The sequence below is a fragment of the Pseudophryne corroboree genome, chromosome 8 (assembly GCF_028390025.1).
Source record: "Pseudophryne corroboree isolate aPseCor3 chromosome 8, aPseCor3.hap2, whole genome shotgun sequence".
Taxonomy (NCBI): Eukaryota; Metazoa; Chordata; class Amphibia; order Anura; family Myobatrachidae; genus Pseudophryne; species Pseudophryne corroboree.
In genome coordinates this window covers 416535602-416553639 of record NC_086451.1, presented here as the reverse complement: position 1 = coordinate 416553639, position 18038 = coordinate 416535602, and the positions used below count along the sequence as shown (strand labels likewise).

The following is an 18038-nucleotide window of genomic DNA, read 5'->3' as shown; positions in this document are numbered from 1 at the left end:
TCAGTGGTCGACCCAATGTATGTCGACCTAATGCATGTCGATCTAATGAACCACACCCCACTGGGGGGGGGGGGGGGGGCAGATGTAACATGTGCAGAGAGAGTTAGATTTGGGTGGGTTATATTGTTTCTGTGCAGGGTAAATAGTACTGGCTGCTTTATTTTTACACTGCAATTTAGATTTTAGTTTGAACACCCCCCACCCAAATCTAACTCTCTCTGCACATGTTACATCTGCCCCCCATGCAGTGCACATGGTTTTGCACAAAGGCTAACAAATTTGCTGCTGCGATCAACTCTAAATTACCCCACTATGGCCCTCATTCCGAGTTGATCGCTCGCTGCCGTTTTTCGCAGCATAGCGATCAGGCTAATAACCGGCTGTTCTACGCATGCGTATGGGCCGCAGTGCGCTCGCGCCAAGTAATTTCACACAAAACTAAGCAAATTTACACAAGGGCGAGCGACGCTTTTCAGTCGCTCTGCTGATCGGTGTGTGATTGACAGGAAGTGGGTGTTTCTGGGCGGAAACTGACCGTTTTCCAGGAGTGTGCTAAAAAACGCAGGCGTGTCAGGCTAAAACGCAGGAGTGGCTGGAGAAACGGGGGAGTGGCTGGCCGAACGCAGGGCGTGTTTGTGACGTCAAACAAGGAACTAAATGGACTGAGGTGATCGCAATCTAGGAGTAGGTCTGGAGCTACTCAGAAACTGCAGGAAAAGATTTTCGAGCAGTTCTACTAATCTTTCGTTCGCTATTCTGCTAAGCTAAGATACACTCCCAGAGGGCGGCGGCCTAGCGTGTGCAATGCTGCTAAAAGCAGCTAGCGACCGATCAACTCGGAATGAGGGCCTATATTGTCTAAATTGACTGGCATGTTTAAACGATCGTTTAACAATGAACGATTGTGGACACGCACATCTTTCATCGTTGAAGCATCCACACTGAAAGATATGAATGATAGCGTTCATATCTTTACAAGTGTGTAGGGCCCTTTACAGTAGCTCCGGCGTCTGGCTTGCAGATTGTTTTCGGCAGGGTATATTAGCCACCAGGATGGGCTTAGCTTTGTAAAATAAGCACCAGAATTGCATTGTATGTCGGTCACCTGATGTACTGTATCTCTACATTGTGTAGACTCCTTCTGACATGAAGTTTTATGAAATCTCAACTCCCCTGCACTTCTCTTTGTCCTTCATGCTCCCTCCCTGTAACCGAGGAGGAAATCTCTGCTCTTCTTCTTCTCTTTCCGCCTCTCTGTACCATTTCTTCACACCTAGTCATCTCCTTCCCCACCCTACTAGATGTTCTCGCACTCTCATCTGGCATTTCTCCGGCATCTTGCAATCCTGCATTAGTCACCCATTCTTAACTAACCCTCTATTGATACATAGGGGGAATTCAAATGTTTGGAAAGTCGGTTGGGAGTCTGTTTTTTCCTGTCTATCAGATAGGAAAACACAGACACCCAACTGACTCTTCAAACATTTGAATTCGACCCATACACTCCAGTGAGCTGTGGCCGCCTGTCTCTGATCCCCCCCTTGGCATCCAGAGCTCTCTCATTTGGTCTTCATCTGTCTGACCTTCAAGACCTCTCTAAAGGGGGCTACACACTGGACGATGTTTTTGACCATCGATATTATCGACCATCGATATTATCAGTGGTCGATTTTTACTACACACTGGGCGATATCGATGGTCAATTTGGACGATACGAGGGTACGTACATCTATATCGTCCATACTGACTGGCATGTATCAACGATGATCGTTCAGCGATGAACGAATGCATTGTTCATTGTTGATGCATCCACACTAAAAGATATGAACGATTTATTGTTCATTTATGAACAATATCGTTCATATCTTTCAAGATATCGCCCAGTGTGTAGGCCCCTTAACATTTGGTCTTCACCTGTCTGGCCTGCTAACTCTCCATTCAGATCCAATGATACCATCTAAAGGGCTCTACACACTGGACAACATTTTAGAAAGATATGAAAGAGATCGTTAAAAAATGAACGATATATCGTTCATATAGTTCAGTGTGGAGCCACCGACGATGAATGATATGCATCCCCGCAGTCGTTCATCGTTGGTCTATTATCATTTAATACAATTAATACATTTAATATCGTTTTATACTCGTTCATACAAATCGTTCAGTGTGTATGGTAAAAATCGTTACTGAAAAATCATTCATGTAGCCTAATTCAGACCTGATCGCTAGGCTGCGTTTTCATACAGCCTGCGATCAGGTCTAAACTGCGCATCCGTATGCACCGCAATACGCAGGCGCGTCGCACGGGTACAAAGCGGATCGCCGCTCAGCTATGGGTTTGTGCAAAGAATCCATTCGCACAGCTGATCGCAAGCAGATTGACAGGAAGAAGCCGTTTGTGGGTGTCAACTGACTGTTTTCTGGGAGTGGTTGGAAAACGCAGGCGTGTCCATGCGTTTTCAGGGAGGGTTCCTGACGTCAATTCCGGTCCCGGACAGTCTGATGTCATCGCAGCGCCTGAGTAAGTCCTGGGCTACTCAGAGACTGCACAGGATCTGTTTGTACAGTTCTGATACACATGCGTTCACACACTTGCAAAGTGAAAATACACTCCCCTATGGGCGGCGACTATGCGAACGCAGGGCTGCAAAAAAAAACTAGCGAGCGAACAGGTCTGTAGTCGGCCCGTTGTTCATTATTCAAATCGCCCGAATCGCACAGTGTGTAGAGCCCTTAACTTTTGCTCACTGACTATAGTCTACTGATACAGGTCAAACCAACTGATATAACCCAGCAGCATCCATAGTAGATCTAGTGTACAGAGCCATTTATACTGCCCACTAAGAGAAGGCAACTAGAGCGTGGGAACACAGAGCTCAATATCAGGCACACAAAGTGCCTGCGTGACCGTTTCTTCTTTACACTTACATGAAGGCACAGAGAGGCAGTGATATTACTTTATAGATCTTGGGAAGATCTCACCCAGTGACTGACCATGTCGTGTGTCAGGCAAGAGACAGCAGGAGAACAATCTGCATGTGGCAATATAAAATATGCTCAGCGTTTGGATGTTATCTGTAGGTCTGAGCTGATCAGTTTCTGAATGAAAGATAACGTTTTATCTAATCTCTCTTATATTCTGCAGAGAAGTTCCAGGCTGCAGACCAGACCGGTTCCGGCTCAGTGACCCTAAATTACCGTCAGGTATGTGTATATGAAGAGCTGCGAACAGCGCCCTTTGCATGGATATAATAATTACACTCTCTTTCATTGTCATCTGCATTACACAGAACCAAAGCTGGATCACCCACTATGCAACATATGCACTCATCTAGGGCTCAGTGGGTACTGCGGGTCCGGATTACCCCAACTGATTGTGATATGGGTTATTTGTATCAAAAGAAAGGCCCAAACCACTATATTACCTAGAGCCACTGTTGGCAGAGCGTTGCAGTGCTTGATAGTGATGGTAATCCACACAATTGATAGTTAACCAGAATGCTGGTTTATTAACATACAACGACAACACTTGTTAATGCAGAAGATGTTCTGCAGCAGCAGAAACTCACTCATATATATATAACAGGCTGGTACAGTGAAAGCGCAGTACTTATCGCTATATATGTCATGCGGCTGTGGTAAGGTAGTGACTCTGACAGTATGGGATGGAAGGCTGCACATCCACGCAGACTGACTCCCATTGGAAGGAACACATATCGCCCACTGCTCTCTGTCCCGCTCAGGCAGTGTGACACACGCTACAGAGGAACCATCTCTCTCTCTACACTGCAGGAGGAACTGTCTCTCTCTCTCTCTCCACTGCCGGAGGAACTGTCTCTCTCCACTGCCGGGGGAACTGTCTCTCTCTCTTTCCGCTGCCGGAGGAACTGTCTCTCTCTCTCTCCGCTGCCAGAGGAACTGTCTCTCTCTCTCTCTCCACTGCCGGAGGAACTGTCTCTCTCTCTCCGCTGCCAGAGGAACTGTCTCTCTCTCTCTCCACTGCCGGAGGAACTGTGTGATCAGTCTCCGCCTCCCAGATGCTCCAGCACTAGAGGGTAAACACTAGAGGATGCGCACCCAGTGTAATGTATACACAGGAGACAAGGTACTGAGGGGGTCATTCCAAGTTGATCGCTCGCTAGCTAGTTTTAGCAGCCGTGCAAACGCTATGCTGCCGCCCACTGGGGAGTGTATTTTAGCTTAGCAGAAGTGCGAACACTTGTGCAGCCAAGCTCTGCAGAAACAGTTTGTGCAGTTTCAGAATAGCTCTGAACCTACTCAGCGCTTGCGATCACTTCAGCCTACTCGTGTCCGGATTTGACGTCATACACCCACCCAGCGAACGCCCAGCCACGCCTGCGTTTTTTCAGACAAGCCTGCGTTTTTGCAAACACTCCCTGAAAACGGTCAGTTGACACCCAGAAACGCCCCCTTTCTGTCTATCTTGTTGCGGCCGTCAGTGCAAAGAAAAACTTCGCTAGAACCTGTGCACAACCACAACGGGCTTTGTACCCGTACGACGCGCGTGCGCATTGCGGCCCATACGCATGCGCATAAATGCTGTTTTTTTTCACCTGATCGCTGCGCTGCAAAAATCAGCAGCGAGTGATCAACTCGGAATGACCCCCTATACTCCAACAGCCACATGGGGTCTTAGGAGCGGTATCCAGTCTCTAGGTTGACCACACGTAGGTCGACAGTCACTAGGTCGACCACTATTGGACGACATGCATTCGGTCGACAGGGTTTCTAGGTTGACATGGTCACCAGGTTGACATGTTCTAGGTTGACATGACAAAAGGTCAACATGAGTTTTTCACAATTTTTTTTCATTTTTTGAACTTTTTCTTACTTTACAATCCACGTGAACTACAATTGGGAACGGTAACTTGAACCCCGAAGCATGGCAAGGGGACACGGTGCACTAATTGGGGTTCCCGGTCACTTTACGAAGAAAACAACCCAAAATGTTTTAAAAAAACCTCATGTCAACCTTTTGTTATGTAGAACTTGCTCATGTCGACCTAATGCTTGTGTCAACCTATTTTGGGTGTCGACTTAGTTTACTGTCGACCAATAGTGGTCGACCTAAGTGTGGTCGACCCTGTGAACCCCACCCTTAGGAGCATATGTATCAATTATCAGACTTCAGACTGATAACAGTCATTTCCTATCGCTGCTACTTGCTGCAAGAAAAATGTAAGTACCACCTGGGTTTATCAATGTTCACATGCAGGGACATGGGCTCTGGGAGAATGTGTTCGGAGTGAGGTGACAGCATCAGCAGGGTCTTGGGACTCCTGCACATGCGCAGTCTGCTGACCACACATATGCAGGGACCATTGCCAGGGAGTGTTCCGGAGGAACCCTCTCCCGGTAGTTATTGTGAGGTAAATTGGACAGCTTTGCAACCCCTTAGAAACCGATGGGTGTTGCGGTTGCTGACGGAAATGGAGGAACTGCAACAGATATCCGAGATATCTGCTGGGGTCCCTCCATGGTACATTCAGGGAATACTTAATATGTGTGGGTATCTCCCCGGAAACGGGTGTTTTGGGGGGAAACGCCGCACTTATTGAATTATACATAGGCCTCTTAATCAGGCTCCGCTCAGAATAAATCACCTTTCATATTATACAGATTCCCCGGCCACAATGTATAGAAGTGTTGCCAGATTTCATTGACTAGCTGCCACAGTGCTAGACCTCTTTGTGCACATTGCCCCGGCCCCCAATAGACCCTTCAGCCTAATCCTCCATTCCCATGTCAGATCACATGCAATGACAGGAGAAGAGATGGTGGCCCTCTGGTAGCAGAGTCCTGAGGGGTGACTAGTGCAGAAGGAAAACAGGTCTTATGAACACAGGAATTGTGATGTCATACTAACAGAAAAGGGAAAATAACAAAATAAATATATGTAATACTACTTTTCTTCATATACTTATGGATCTGAGGGCCTAAGTCGGCATGGATCGCTATTCAGAGAAATCGCAAATTGAGCGATTATCGAACGACTGCGTATGTGTAGCTTTCGCATTGCGCATGTGTGAGGGGTAATAGCGACACAAATTGCGTACAGATGATAAACGCAAAATAACCGCTGTTTGACTGACAGGAAGCCGGCGTTTCTGGGCACAAACCGTCCGTTTTATGGGTGTGTCATAATAAACGCAGGCGTGCCCAAGTGTTTTTGGGGAGGGTCTCTGATGTCAGCGCAGGCCACTTCCAGGCCGTCTCAGTCACAGATTAGTGGCAGCCTCAGACCTACTCATATTTGCTCAGACGGCAAAGATTCTTCCAAGCCCTTATTCCGAGTTGATCGCTAGCTGCTTTCGTTCGCAGCGCGGCGATTAGGTAAAAAAGTGGCATTTCTGCGCATGCGTACGGGTCGCAGTACGCACGCGCGAAGTACTTTCACACTGCTGCTAAAAGCAGCTAGCGAGCGATCAACTCGGAATGAGGGCCCATGTTCCGGGAATTGCTTATGCATCTGCGAGTGGACAGCGGCCCTCATTCCGAGTTGTTCGCTCGCTAGCTGCTTTTAGCAGCATTGCACACGTTAGGCCGTCGCCCTCTGGGAGTGTATCTTAGCATAGCAGAATTGCGAACGAAAGATTAGCAGAATTGCGAATAGAAATTTCTTAGCAGTTTCTGAGTAGCTCGAGACTTACTCCTACACTGCGATCAGTTCAGTCAGTTTCGTTCCTGGTTTGACGTCACAAACACACCCAGCGTTCGCCCAGACACTCCCCCGTTTCTCCAGCCACTCCAGCGTTTTCCCCTGAAACGCCTGCGTTTTTCCGCACACTCCCATAAAACGGTCAGTTTCCGCCCAGAAACACCCACTTCCTGTCAATCACACTCCGATCACCAGACTGATGAAAAAACTTTGTTAGGCCGTGAGTAAAATACCAAACTTTTGTGCTAATTTACTTGGCGCAGGCGCACTGCGAACATTGCGCATGCGCAGTTTGCGACAAATCGCTCCGTTGCGAAAAAAACTAACGAGCGAACAACTCGGAATGACCCTCAATAATCTGCAATCCATTAGCAATTTTGCACCGGGCCTTTTTTCTTCCTGTCCGGGCGGCGCCTTTCTTCTCGCAGACAACTGCAGTTTCTCTGAATAGCGATCCATGCTGAAGGTCCTGAATTCACATTGCTGCTTTGAGCAGACGATATGTATCATGCATTACTTATTTGGTTCATGTTTGGTGAATACTGTATATTAAACTTAGGTTTAGTCTATTTAGACAATAACTACAGATGCACTAAATGTTATATTTTGTATTTTTTACATAAATAGAACTACAAGTTGCAGCTTTGCACGGGTGTGGTATGAAAGATCTACACTGTCTAGATAGACAGGCAATAGGTCGACACCATGTGGTGGACATGCTTTAGGTTGACAGGTGCAAAACATCAACAGATCAAAGGTCGACAGTGGTTAAGGTCGACGGGTACGAAAGGTCAACAAGGTCTAAAGGTTGATATGACAATGGGCAACACATAAATGGTCGACACATTTTTTATTTTTTTGAGGGGGAGTTTCGCAGCATCTTGTATATTTCATGTTTTGTGACCACCATCAGTACAAACATAGACCCTCGCTACGCTTTGGGTAAGGTTACGTTTCCAAGTCATAGTCCACGTGGATGGAAAATCAAGCAAATGTTGGTAAAAATAAAAAAAATAAAAACATGTGTCGACCTTTTGTACCTGTCGACCTGAAGCAATGTCGACTATTAACTGTTTGACTAGACAGTGTAGCTCTTTCATCATCCAGATACCACATTGCACAGCCAGCGTTATGTAGCTAATAAGGAAACGTGTGGGAAATGACTGAAGTGCAGTCATTACTTCATGATGAAGCTTGGTGCAGTCAGTCAGCAGTTCCTGCTCCTTCTCATGCTTACGATTCCATGAGCTCCTGACAACTGAAGGCTTGCCCAGTAACAGTTGCTGTGAAAGCGGAAAAGATGTTTGTAGTCTTAGAATACGATCTTCCCAGCCATTTCTTGCTATAATTATGGGATTTGAGAGATATGCAGAAACTCTTCCTATCCGTTAATAAAGATTTCTTTTGTATTCAACAGCCTAGATATCTCAGATTCCCGACAGCTGATTTGATCTGGGCTGTATTATAAAGAACATCTTGCGGAAGCGCACTGTCTGACCTCAGATGCAGGGATTGCTGAACAACTTGCCTTTAGAATAATCAGGAAATTCTGTAGCTGAGATCAGATGACATCATCAGTACTCTGTTCTTTACACTTCAAGGGGTTAATTTAAATAGGTCTGCGAGTCTGTCACAGCGAACTCGCACTGCGAACTACATTTGCAATTCAGTGCTAAACTCGCATTGCTTTTCTAGATGAAAGTCATGTATTTTTGTGCGAATCCCCCTGAGCAGGGGAAAAGGTAGGGGAAATCTTTATTATAAGGTCAAAATGCCGGGAAACAATGCAGAACCTCTGGCTCACCTCTTCCAACGAATAATCATGCACTTGGAAGGGTTTAAATAGCATAATATGGCCAATAATGACATGTCAGTTTTCAGGGGAATTTCTCTAAAAAAAACCCTCAATAATTGGTTAAATGATGTGGGACAGGTACGTGGATATGTAAATGATGTGGGACAGGTACGTGGATATGTAAATGATGTGTGACAGGTACGTGGATATGTAAATGATGTGGGACAGGTACGTGGAGATGTAAATGATGTGGGACAGGTACGCTGAGGTGTAAATGATGTGGGACAGGTACGCTGAGGTGTAAATGATGTGGGACAGGTACGCGGAGGTGTAAATGATGTGGGACAGGTACGCTGAGGTGTAAATGATGTGGGACAGGTACGCTGAGGTGTAAATGATGTGGGACAGGTACGCTGAGGTGTAAATGATGTGGGACAGGTACGCTGAGGTGTAAATGATGTGGGACAGGTACGCTGAGGTGTAAATGATGTGGGACAGGTACGCTGAGGTGTAAATGATGTGGGACAGGTACGCTGAGGTGTAAATGATGTGGGACAGGTACGCTGAGGTGTAAATGATGTGGGACAGGTACGCTGAGGTGTAAATGATGTGGGACAGGTACGCTGAGGTGTAAATGATGTGGGACAGGTACGCTGAGGTGTAAATAATGTGGGACAGGTACGCTGAGGTGTAAATGATGTGGGACAGGTACGCTGAGGTGTAAATGATGTGGGACAGGTACGCTGAGGTGTAAATGATGTGGGACAGGTACGCTGAGGTGTAAATGATGTGGGACAGGTACGCTGAGGTGTAAATGATGTGGGACAGGTACTCTGAGGTGTAAATGATGTGGGACAGGTACGCTGAGGTGTAAATGATGTGGGACAGGTACGCTGAGGTGTAAATGATGTGGGACAGGTACGCTGAGGTGTAAATGATGTGGGACAGGTACGCTGAGGTGTAAATGATGTGGGACAGGTACGCTGAGGTGTAAATGATGTGGGACAGGTACGCTGAGGTGTAAATGATGTGGGACAGGTACGCTGAGGTGTAAATGATGTGGGACAGGTACGCTGAGGTGTAAATGATGTGGGACAGGTACGCTGAGGTGTAAATGATGTGGGACAGGTACGCTGAGGTGTAAATGATGTGGGACAGGTACGCTGAGGTGTAAATGATGTGGGACAGGTACGCTGAGGTGTAAATGATGTGGGACAGGTACGCTGAGGTGTAAATGATGTGGGACAGGTACGCTGAGGTGTAAATGATGTGGGACAGGTACGCTGAGGTGTAAATGATGTGGGACAGGTACGCTGAGGTGTAAATGATGTGGGACAGGTACGCTGAGGTGTAAATGATGTGGGACAGGTACGCTGAGGTGTAAATGATGTGGGACAGGTACGCTGAGGTGTAAATGATGTGGGACAGGTATGTGGAGGTGTAAATGATGTGGGACAGGTACGCTGAGGTGTAAATGATGTGGGACAGGTATGTGGAGGTGTAAATGATGTAGGACAGGAACGGTGAGGTGTAAATGTTGTGGGACAAGTACGCTGAGGTTTAAATTATGTGGGACAGGTATGTGGAGGTGTAAATGATGTAGGACAGGTACGCTGAGGTGTAAATGATGTGGGACAGGTACGCTGAGGTGTAAATGATGCGGGACAGGTAAGTGGAGGTGTAAATGATGTGGGACAGGTAAGTGGAGGTGTAAATGATGTGGGACATGTATGTGGAGGTGTAAATGATGTAGGACAGGAACGGTGAGGTGTAAATGTTGTGGGACAAGTACGCTGAGGTTTAAATTATGTGGGACAGGTATGTGGAGGTGTAAATGATGTAGGGCAGGTACACTGAGGTGTAAATAATGTGGGACAGGTACGCGGAGGTGTAAATGATGTGGGACAGGTATGTGGAGGTGTAAATTATGCGGGACAGGTACGCTGAGGTGTAAATGATGTGGGACAGGTACGCTGAGGTGTAAATGATGTGGGACAGGTATGTGGAGGTGTAAATTATGCAGGACAGGTACGCTGAGGTGTAAATGATGCGGGACAGGTAAGTGGAGGTGTAAATTATGTAGGACAGGTACGCTGAGGTGTAAATGATGTGGGACATGTATGTGGAGGTGTAAATGATGTAGGACAGGAACGGTGAGGTGTAAATGTTGTGGGACAAGTACGCTGAGGTTTAAATTATGTGGGACAGGTATGTGGAGGTGTAAATGATGTAGGACAGGTACACTGAGGTGTAAATAATGTGGGACAGGTACGCGGAGGTGTAAATGATGTGGGACAGGTACAGTGAGGTGTAAATGATGAGGGTATTGCTCTGGCAGCAGCTGCTCTACAAAATCACTGGGAACTTGGCCCATTTTCCCTGCATTTTGCGTAAGTGCAGTATGGAAATCATAGGTCTCCAGGAAAATGGTGCAGCATCCATTTTAGCAGAAACCCGTGCATGCTCAGTAAATTCTACCACATCGCTAGAGTCTACTAGTGCTACTCAGCTGGCAACTGGGTAGAGAGTACGAGGCCCAGACGGAGTCAGCACCTGGGCCCCTTCCTTCCTCTCGTAATAAGCATATCTTAATGTTGTTCATCACTATAAGACGCTTGCTTTCTTTTCTTGCTGCTTTTTGATTAGAGACTTCAGCAACCTAAAGAGTTTTTTAGGATTAGCCCATGAGATGTACATCCTAAGTATTGCTGTAATATGTTTATATACTGTATATCCATTATCATCTCCTCATATGTCAGAGCACTTGTATTGACAGTCAGTAAACATAGTTCACATATTTTACTCCTGATTCACCATGCTCTATGCCCGCTCACTCCTGCTTTATGCCTGTGTTGCTGGCTGAGGTCTTGTTATCACAGTTTACAATATGATTTCCACTCCATGCCCACTTATCCGTCCATCTGTAAGTGCTGGAAGACACAGAGCTTTGTTGATTTTACCTCAGACATATTGCATTACCTGTTCATAATCCAACTATAAAATAGGATTGCACAGAAAATATCTGATGGGCAAACAGCATGATGATCTATGTCATGTAAAAAGCTTCCTGATAATATGCATCATCACTTATTGACAATGACAAACGAAGGGTTGCTCTCACAAGGACTGGGCCACATTTTCCCTGATAATCAGCTGTCATATTGTCTACAAATGAGAACATTGAGAGTTTATATACAGTGTGTGTGTATGTGTGTGTATATATATATATATATATATATATATACACACACACACTGATTCAAAAGTCGCAGTACACCCTTTTGTTTCAAAACCTTTGCAGGAAATGGGAAAACTGACTTAGATTCAAGATGGCGCCCATGTTCAGCGCATACCCTAAAAGATATCCCACCGCACGCATACCTTACTGGAGTATTCAGTTTTCCTATATCCTGCACAGTTTTTGAAACAAAGTGTGTACTGGGACTTTTGAATCACCGTGTACATATACAGTGTGTGTGTGTATATATATATATATATATATATATATATATATATATATATATAGTACCAGTCAAAAGTTTGGACACACCTTCTCATTCAATGGGTTTTATTTATTTTAATTATTTTCTATATTGTAGATTAATACTGAAGACATCAAAACTGTGAAAGAACACATATGGAATTATGTTGTAAACAAAAAATTGTGAAAACAAATCAAAATATATTTTAGATTCCTCAAAGTAGCCCCCTTTTGCTTTGATGACAGCTTTGCGCACTCTTGACATTCTCTCAATCAGCTTCATGAGGTAGTCTCCTGGAATGGTTTTGAATAGAGATGAGCGGGTTCGAATGTAACGCCAGAATTAACGCCAGTTCGGTTTTATCCGGATGTTTCTTATTGGCTATCCAAAACACGTGACGTCCGTGAGCCAATAAGATGCCGTTTTGAGAACCGAGTAAAACCGAACCCGCTCATTTCTAGTTTTGAATTAACAGGCGTGCCTTTTCAAGAGTCAATCTGTGGAATTACTTAGCTTCTTAATGTGTTTGAGACCATCAGAGTTAGGGTTGGCACACAGTGGACACCCTATTTGACTACTGTTGTAATCCATATTATGGCACGAACCACTCAACTCAGCAAGGAGAAACGACAGTCCATCATTACTTTAAGACCTGAAGATCAGTCGATACGGAAAATTTAAAGAACTTTGAATGTATCCTCAAGTGCAGTTGCAAAAACCATCGAACGCTATGATGACACTGGCTCTCATGAGGACTGCCCCAGGAAAGGAAGACCAATGGTAACCTCTGCTGCAGAGGATAAATTCAGTAGTTACCAGCCTCAGAAACCGCTACTTAACAGCACCTCAGATTAGAGCCCACATAAATTCTTCACAGAGTTCAAGTAGCAGACAAATCTCAACATCAACTGTTCAGAGGAGACTGCGTGAATCAGGCCTTAATGGTCAAATTGCTGCGAAGAAGCCACTAATGAGGATGAACAACAAGAAGAAGAGAATTGCTTGGGCCAACAAACACAAGGAATGGACATTAGACCAGTGGAAATATGTACTTTGGTCTGATGAGTCCAAATTTGAGATTTTTGGTGCCAACCGCCGTGTCTTTGTGAGACGCAGAGAAGGTGAGCGGATGGTTTCTGCATGTGTGGTTCCCACTGTGAAGCATGGAGGAGGAGGTGTGATGGTGTGGGGGTGCTTTGCTGGTGACACTGTTGGTGATTTATTCAAAATTCAAGGCACATTTAACCAGCAAGGCTACCACAGCATTCTGCATCACCATGCCATCCCATCTGGTTTGCACTTACTGGGACCATCATTTGTTTTTCAACAAGATAATAACCCCAAACACACCTCCAGGCTATGTAAGGGCTACTTGACCAAGAAGGAAAGTGATGGAGTGCTGCGTCAGATGACCTGGCCTCCACAATCACCCGACCTAACCCAATTGAGATGGTTTGGGATGAGTTGGACCGCAGAGTGAAGGAAAAGCAGCCAACAAGTGCTCAGCACCTCTGGGAACTCCTTTAAGACTGTTGGAAAACCATTCCAGGAGACTACCTCATGCAGCTGATTGAGAGAATGCCAAGAGTGTGCAAAGCTGTCATCAAAGCAAAAGGGGGCTACTTTGAGGAATCTAAAATATAAAACATATTTTGATTTGTTTAACACTTTTTCTCTTGCGTCCTAGGGGATACTGGGAATCCATTTAGTACCATGGGGGGTATAGACGGGTCCACTTAGAGCCATGGGCACTATAGAAGTTGATAACGTATGCTGGCTCCTCCCTCTATGCCCATTGATAAAGCTAATTATTTATCTTATAACATTCACTATATACTGGTAAGAGACTCAGTACGCAATGGGCGTACGGGGTACCGTAAAGGTACGCACTTAGCGTAGCAGGCGCTAGGCCTTGGTCGAGACGCACGAGCGGCACGTTCGCTCACGGCTTACGCTGGGTATCGAGCACGCTATAGGCGGTCCGAGTACCGTAATGCTACGCTACTAGCGTAGCGGACGCTGTGCCCACAAGAGGAACACGAGCGGCGCAGACGCTCACAGAATGACACAGTAAACCTTGTATGCAACACAATGTAACGCTGATTAACCTCAATTATGTAAAAGCCGCTTGAGCGATTGAGACGCTCCGAATACCCTTAGCAATGTAATGATAAACACACAATACCTTGTAAGGTTCCAAAACCTTTATCTAGATGATTTTAGTATGTAAAAGGGGAAAACAGTTACAGCTTATACACTACAGCACTAACATGAAACACCTAAACAAAATAACCGAACTTATACAATATACAACAGCGTAACAATAACAGAGAGAGAGAGAGAAAGAGTATGGCAAATACAAACAGAGAACAAGTTGGTTACAGAGAAAAACTTACACACTGGGGAATGATCGCTGCGCAGTCCTGGTACCAGCTCTCTAGTTAGTCAATGATGAAAACCGTTGTGGAGAGTAGACTGAGCTGGCCCAGACTGGCTGCCTTATATACACTACATACAGTACACTACAAAGGGGCCTACAATCTCATTGTTCATTGGACACAGGAATCTGTCTTCACATTATAACAAAAGGTCATAGGTTGATTCAAACAGGTGGGCTGTGACTATTTCATACTGCTCAGGTGGGAGGGAATCTCAGGATTCCCGCCGCATGGATAATGAATTGCAAATACAGTAAATGTCCATAAACTTCTTATAACCATAACTATTCGCAGGAGCGATTAATCTCTTTCGAACCAACACCGGAATGTTACTAACAATATACTCTACCGTTGCATACTAAACACCACTGCTCAAAACCTGTCTGACCCTTTGTATCATGTAAAGAGGGATCTCTCTGTCCATGAACCAGTTACACTAAACAAACTTACTGATATTATTAAGGAGACCATAACCTATAAAATACATTATTTGGATTAATTATGTAACGATCGAGTCGCCCGCCAGACGCACACAAACTCTACCATAAATGCACATACCACGCGGCACGCGCCTGAGCGCATGACCGTGGTGGCGCCGTCACGCAACTGCGAATATGCGCACGCACGGGAGAGAATGTGCACGTGCAGCGGGCAAGCGCATGGGGTTAGTACAAGGCATCATAGGTCGCTATATTTTTCGACTTTGACAGTCCAGCCTTTGGCAGTCACCAATAACTGCCACTTCCTAAACAAAACAGAAAAATATATGTCATCATGTAAATACCTTTTTATGATTGGGTAAAGGGAGGAGAGGAGAAGGTGGGAAAAGTATGACCTAGTGAGACAGTAAAAGCATGTGTGTATGAGATCCATGTTTGAGGGGTCATGTATCATCGTGCCGTACGTGTTCTAAATCAAGCTTCGAGGTATTGCGAAGTATACATTTGAATCCTTCTTATCCCGTATCAAGGGTCTGTGGATGGGCTGTCAAACTCTACCGAGCTCTTTTCGGCTTTTGGTTGCAACAAATGGGGGAGCACATTTAGTTGATGATACATGAAGGGGGGGGGACATGTGAATGCTAATATGTGAGAATCACCTGTCGACTATGTGAGATACTACCTGGAGGTTGTAGAGATGAAGATAAGAAACAATCGTTATAAATGCAGTCGTAAACTATGTGAGTTTAAATAAACAGTCGCCGATTGAGGTCTTGTCTTGATGTACATGTTGTCTGATGTCTCTCGGTGCTTTTGCTATAAATAGCGAGCAAAAGCTGTTCCATTGTCCATAAAATTACAGTCTCTAAAGTATTGGGCTTTCGTAAAAAGTTAAAGTCACTAGGGATATTGGGGGTCTGTGACAGTTCATCAATGGTCTGTATAAAAGAGGTTGTCAAATTCTTCTTCCAAGCGGATGTCTTTGTCCCTTGGAGGAAAACAAAGGAGAAACGGGTGAAAGAAACGGACTGTGGAATCACATTTTCATCACAACATTGTCTCTATCGTTGGGTCATAAATCAAATTAGTTGTTGTTATTACAGTGTCCTCGCTCCTCAGACTCATCACTCTAGTACTACCTTTACACTTCGTTAAAGCCCGAACGCATCTAAATATCAGACCAACCAATATGACGACTCCCAGAATACACAAGAGAAATTTCCCTACGTCCATTATAATACCTTGGGTCCATTCTCCTAAACCAGAGAACCAATTTCGTGGGTTCAACCATGACACCCAACTGGTCAGCTCATTACCCACAGCAGCGAGTGTGAGATTGTGTTTCCTTCGAAACTCCCACTTCAATTGCAAAATGTCATCCATCTTTTGGTCTATGACCTCGGCCGGGTCCTCAGTGCTGTTTGTAATATACGTGCAGCACTTTACACCATACTGAGTTGCTAGGGTAACACAATACCCGCCTGTCACTGCTGTGAGGTAATTGAGAATCATCCTATGCTGAACCAGCTCTGTTTTGTAGGCTTGTAACTCTCTCCCAGTGTACCTAAACGTGTCGTCATACATTTCGGTGATATTGTCTAACAAGTTCGCTAGCGCAGATATATATCTATAATTTATCACTCCTCTGGCGGTACGAGTGATATCTAACGCGAGTAGGAATTGAATCCCGGTGGATTCATGGATCAGATCAGAGGCCGGATGCTCTGTCCTTTCTATCAGGTGCCGTTTAACGACGTGCTCGTAATGAGTGTGAGTATAAGGAGCTTGGGCACCGCGGTGAATGTCTTTCATTTTGGTATGGGATACAGTCATTACTTCTGGCAGTACTTTTCCAATGTAACACAATCCCTCTGAGTTTGGGGCAAGCCACTTATACGCCTTTCTCCCGCATATGAAATATGCATCATCGGGGAGAACATATGGGACGGAGTATGACATAACCATGTTACAAATTTTCCATGTGAAATCTCCTAACCCTAATTCTCCCATCTGTCTAGTACACGTATCAGGTTGTATGATATGTGCACAGTATCCTGGTGATACTTCTCCAACTCGCAGGGTCCTACTTCCTAGAGTGTACCTATACCGGAAATATTTTCCACTGTTGGCGATCTGGCGTATAAGCTCTGTGTCTATGGGCATTCTATCGGCTCTATATGAAAATGTCATGGTTTGATTACTCCATGACACTTCCCAATTTCCCGGCTTTCGGGGATTGGAAATGTTAAAGCATACTAAGGACTTATCCACATGATACTGGTGGAGCTTCAAACTAGGAGGACTAGAGATATTAAACCTCTTGTCCACCGGCCTCCCACCACTTAACTCAAGTACCTCTCCTACAGTTAACGGGAATGGTACTAGCCCTGATTTGCTGTGACCTTGAGGTACTTGAGAGCATACCCAACAGTCTGTCTGGTTTAACACTTTACCCACTAAGGAGTGATAGTCACCCAATGGATGCCGGTCCATGTGGACATTAAAACTGGACTGACATTTCTTGATGCACCCATCCTCAACTATATTGTCACAATGCCTACAGATGCAGTTCTCTTCAGCTAACAATCCTTCACAATTCCTTCTATTGTCAATGCTACCAGATCGTTTTCTGATACTCGCCTTTACTCGGTGATTATGTTGCTCTTGGAAAACTACGCCTCCATCCTGGTCATCAGAACCCATTCCAGATCCTTTCTCGACCTCCATGGTACTCTCACCGAGACAGACTGCTCTGGTCAACATCATGGTCAACAGGAAAATCTGGATCACAGTCTCTTGGGGCAAGTCCATCTTATAGGAGGAAAAGGAGAAAAATAAGAAGGGGGGAGGAGAATAGGAGGGAGATGGGAACTGGAGAAAATAACAAAAGGGAGAAAGAAATCTGGCTCGACAAACGCCTCCGGTCTTATTATTCTCAGCGCTCAGGTGTCGTCTCAACCTTCCCGGAACAGACACTCTAGTGATACAACCTCTACCGTCTGTTCTTTATCACGGGACCTCTCTGGGTCAGCAACCTTTTTACAATGAGACGAATGGACCCAAGTCTCTCTCTCTGCAACCTTCAATGCTGTCGTGCTGGTCAATAAGACTTGATATGGTCCTTCCCATCTGTCAATAAGGCAACCTGAGCGTAGAAAATTCTGTATCATTACATAATCCCCAGGTTTCATGTCATGACAATTA

General features: G+C 45.2%; 1 protein-coding gene across 4 annotated transcripts in view; it reads left to right on the top strand.

The window, feature by feature from the left end:
* The window catches only part of LOC134949388 (calpain-1 catalytic subunit-like), a 91563-nt gene that overhangs the window by 45955 nt on the left and 27570 nt on the right, over window positions 1-18038 (top strand). For all 4 annotated transcript variants that reach the window (XR_010183153.1, XM_063937933.1, XM_063937932.1 and 1 more), the window contains one exon: window positions 3146-3204. Coding sequence is in view for 3 of the 4 variants with exons in the window: in XM_063937933.1 (XP_063794003.1) it covers window positions 3146-3204 (59 nt within the window). In the remaining variant the exon portion in view is untranslated. The remainder of the gene's footprint in view (window positions 1-3145; window positions 3205-18038) is intronic.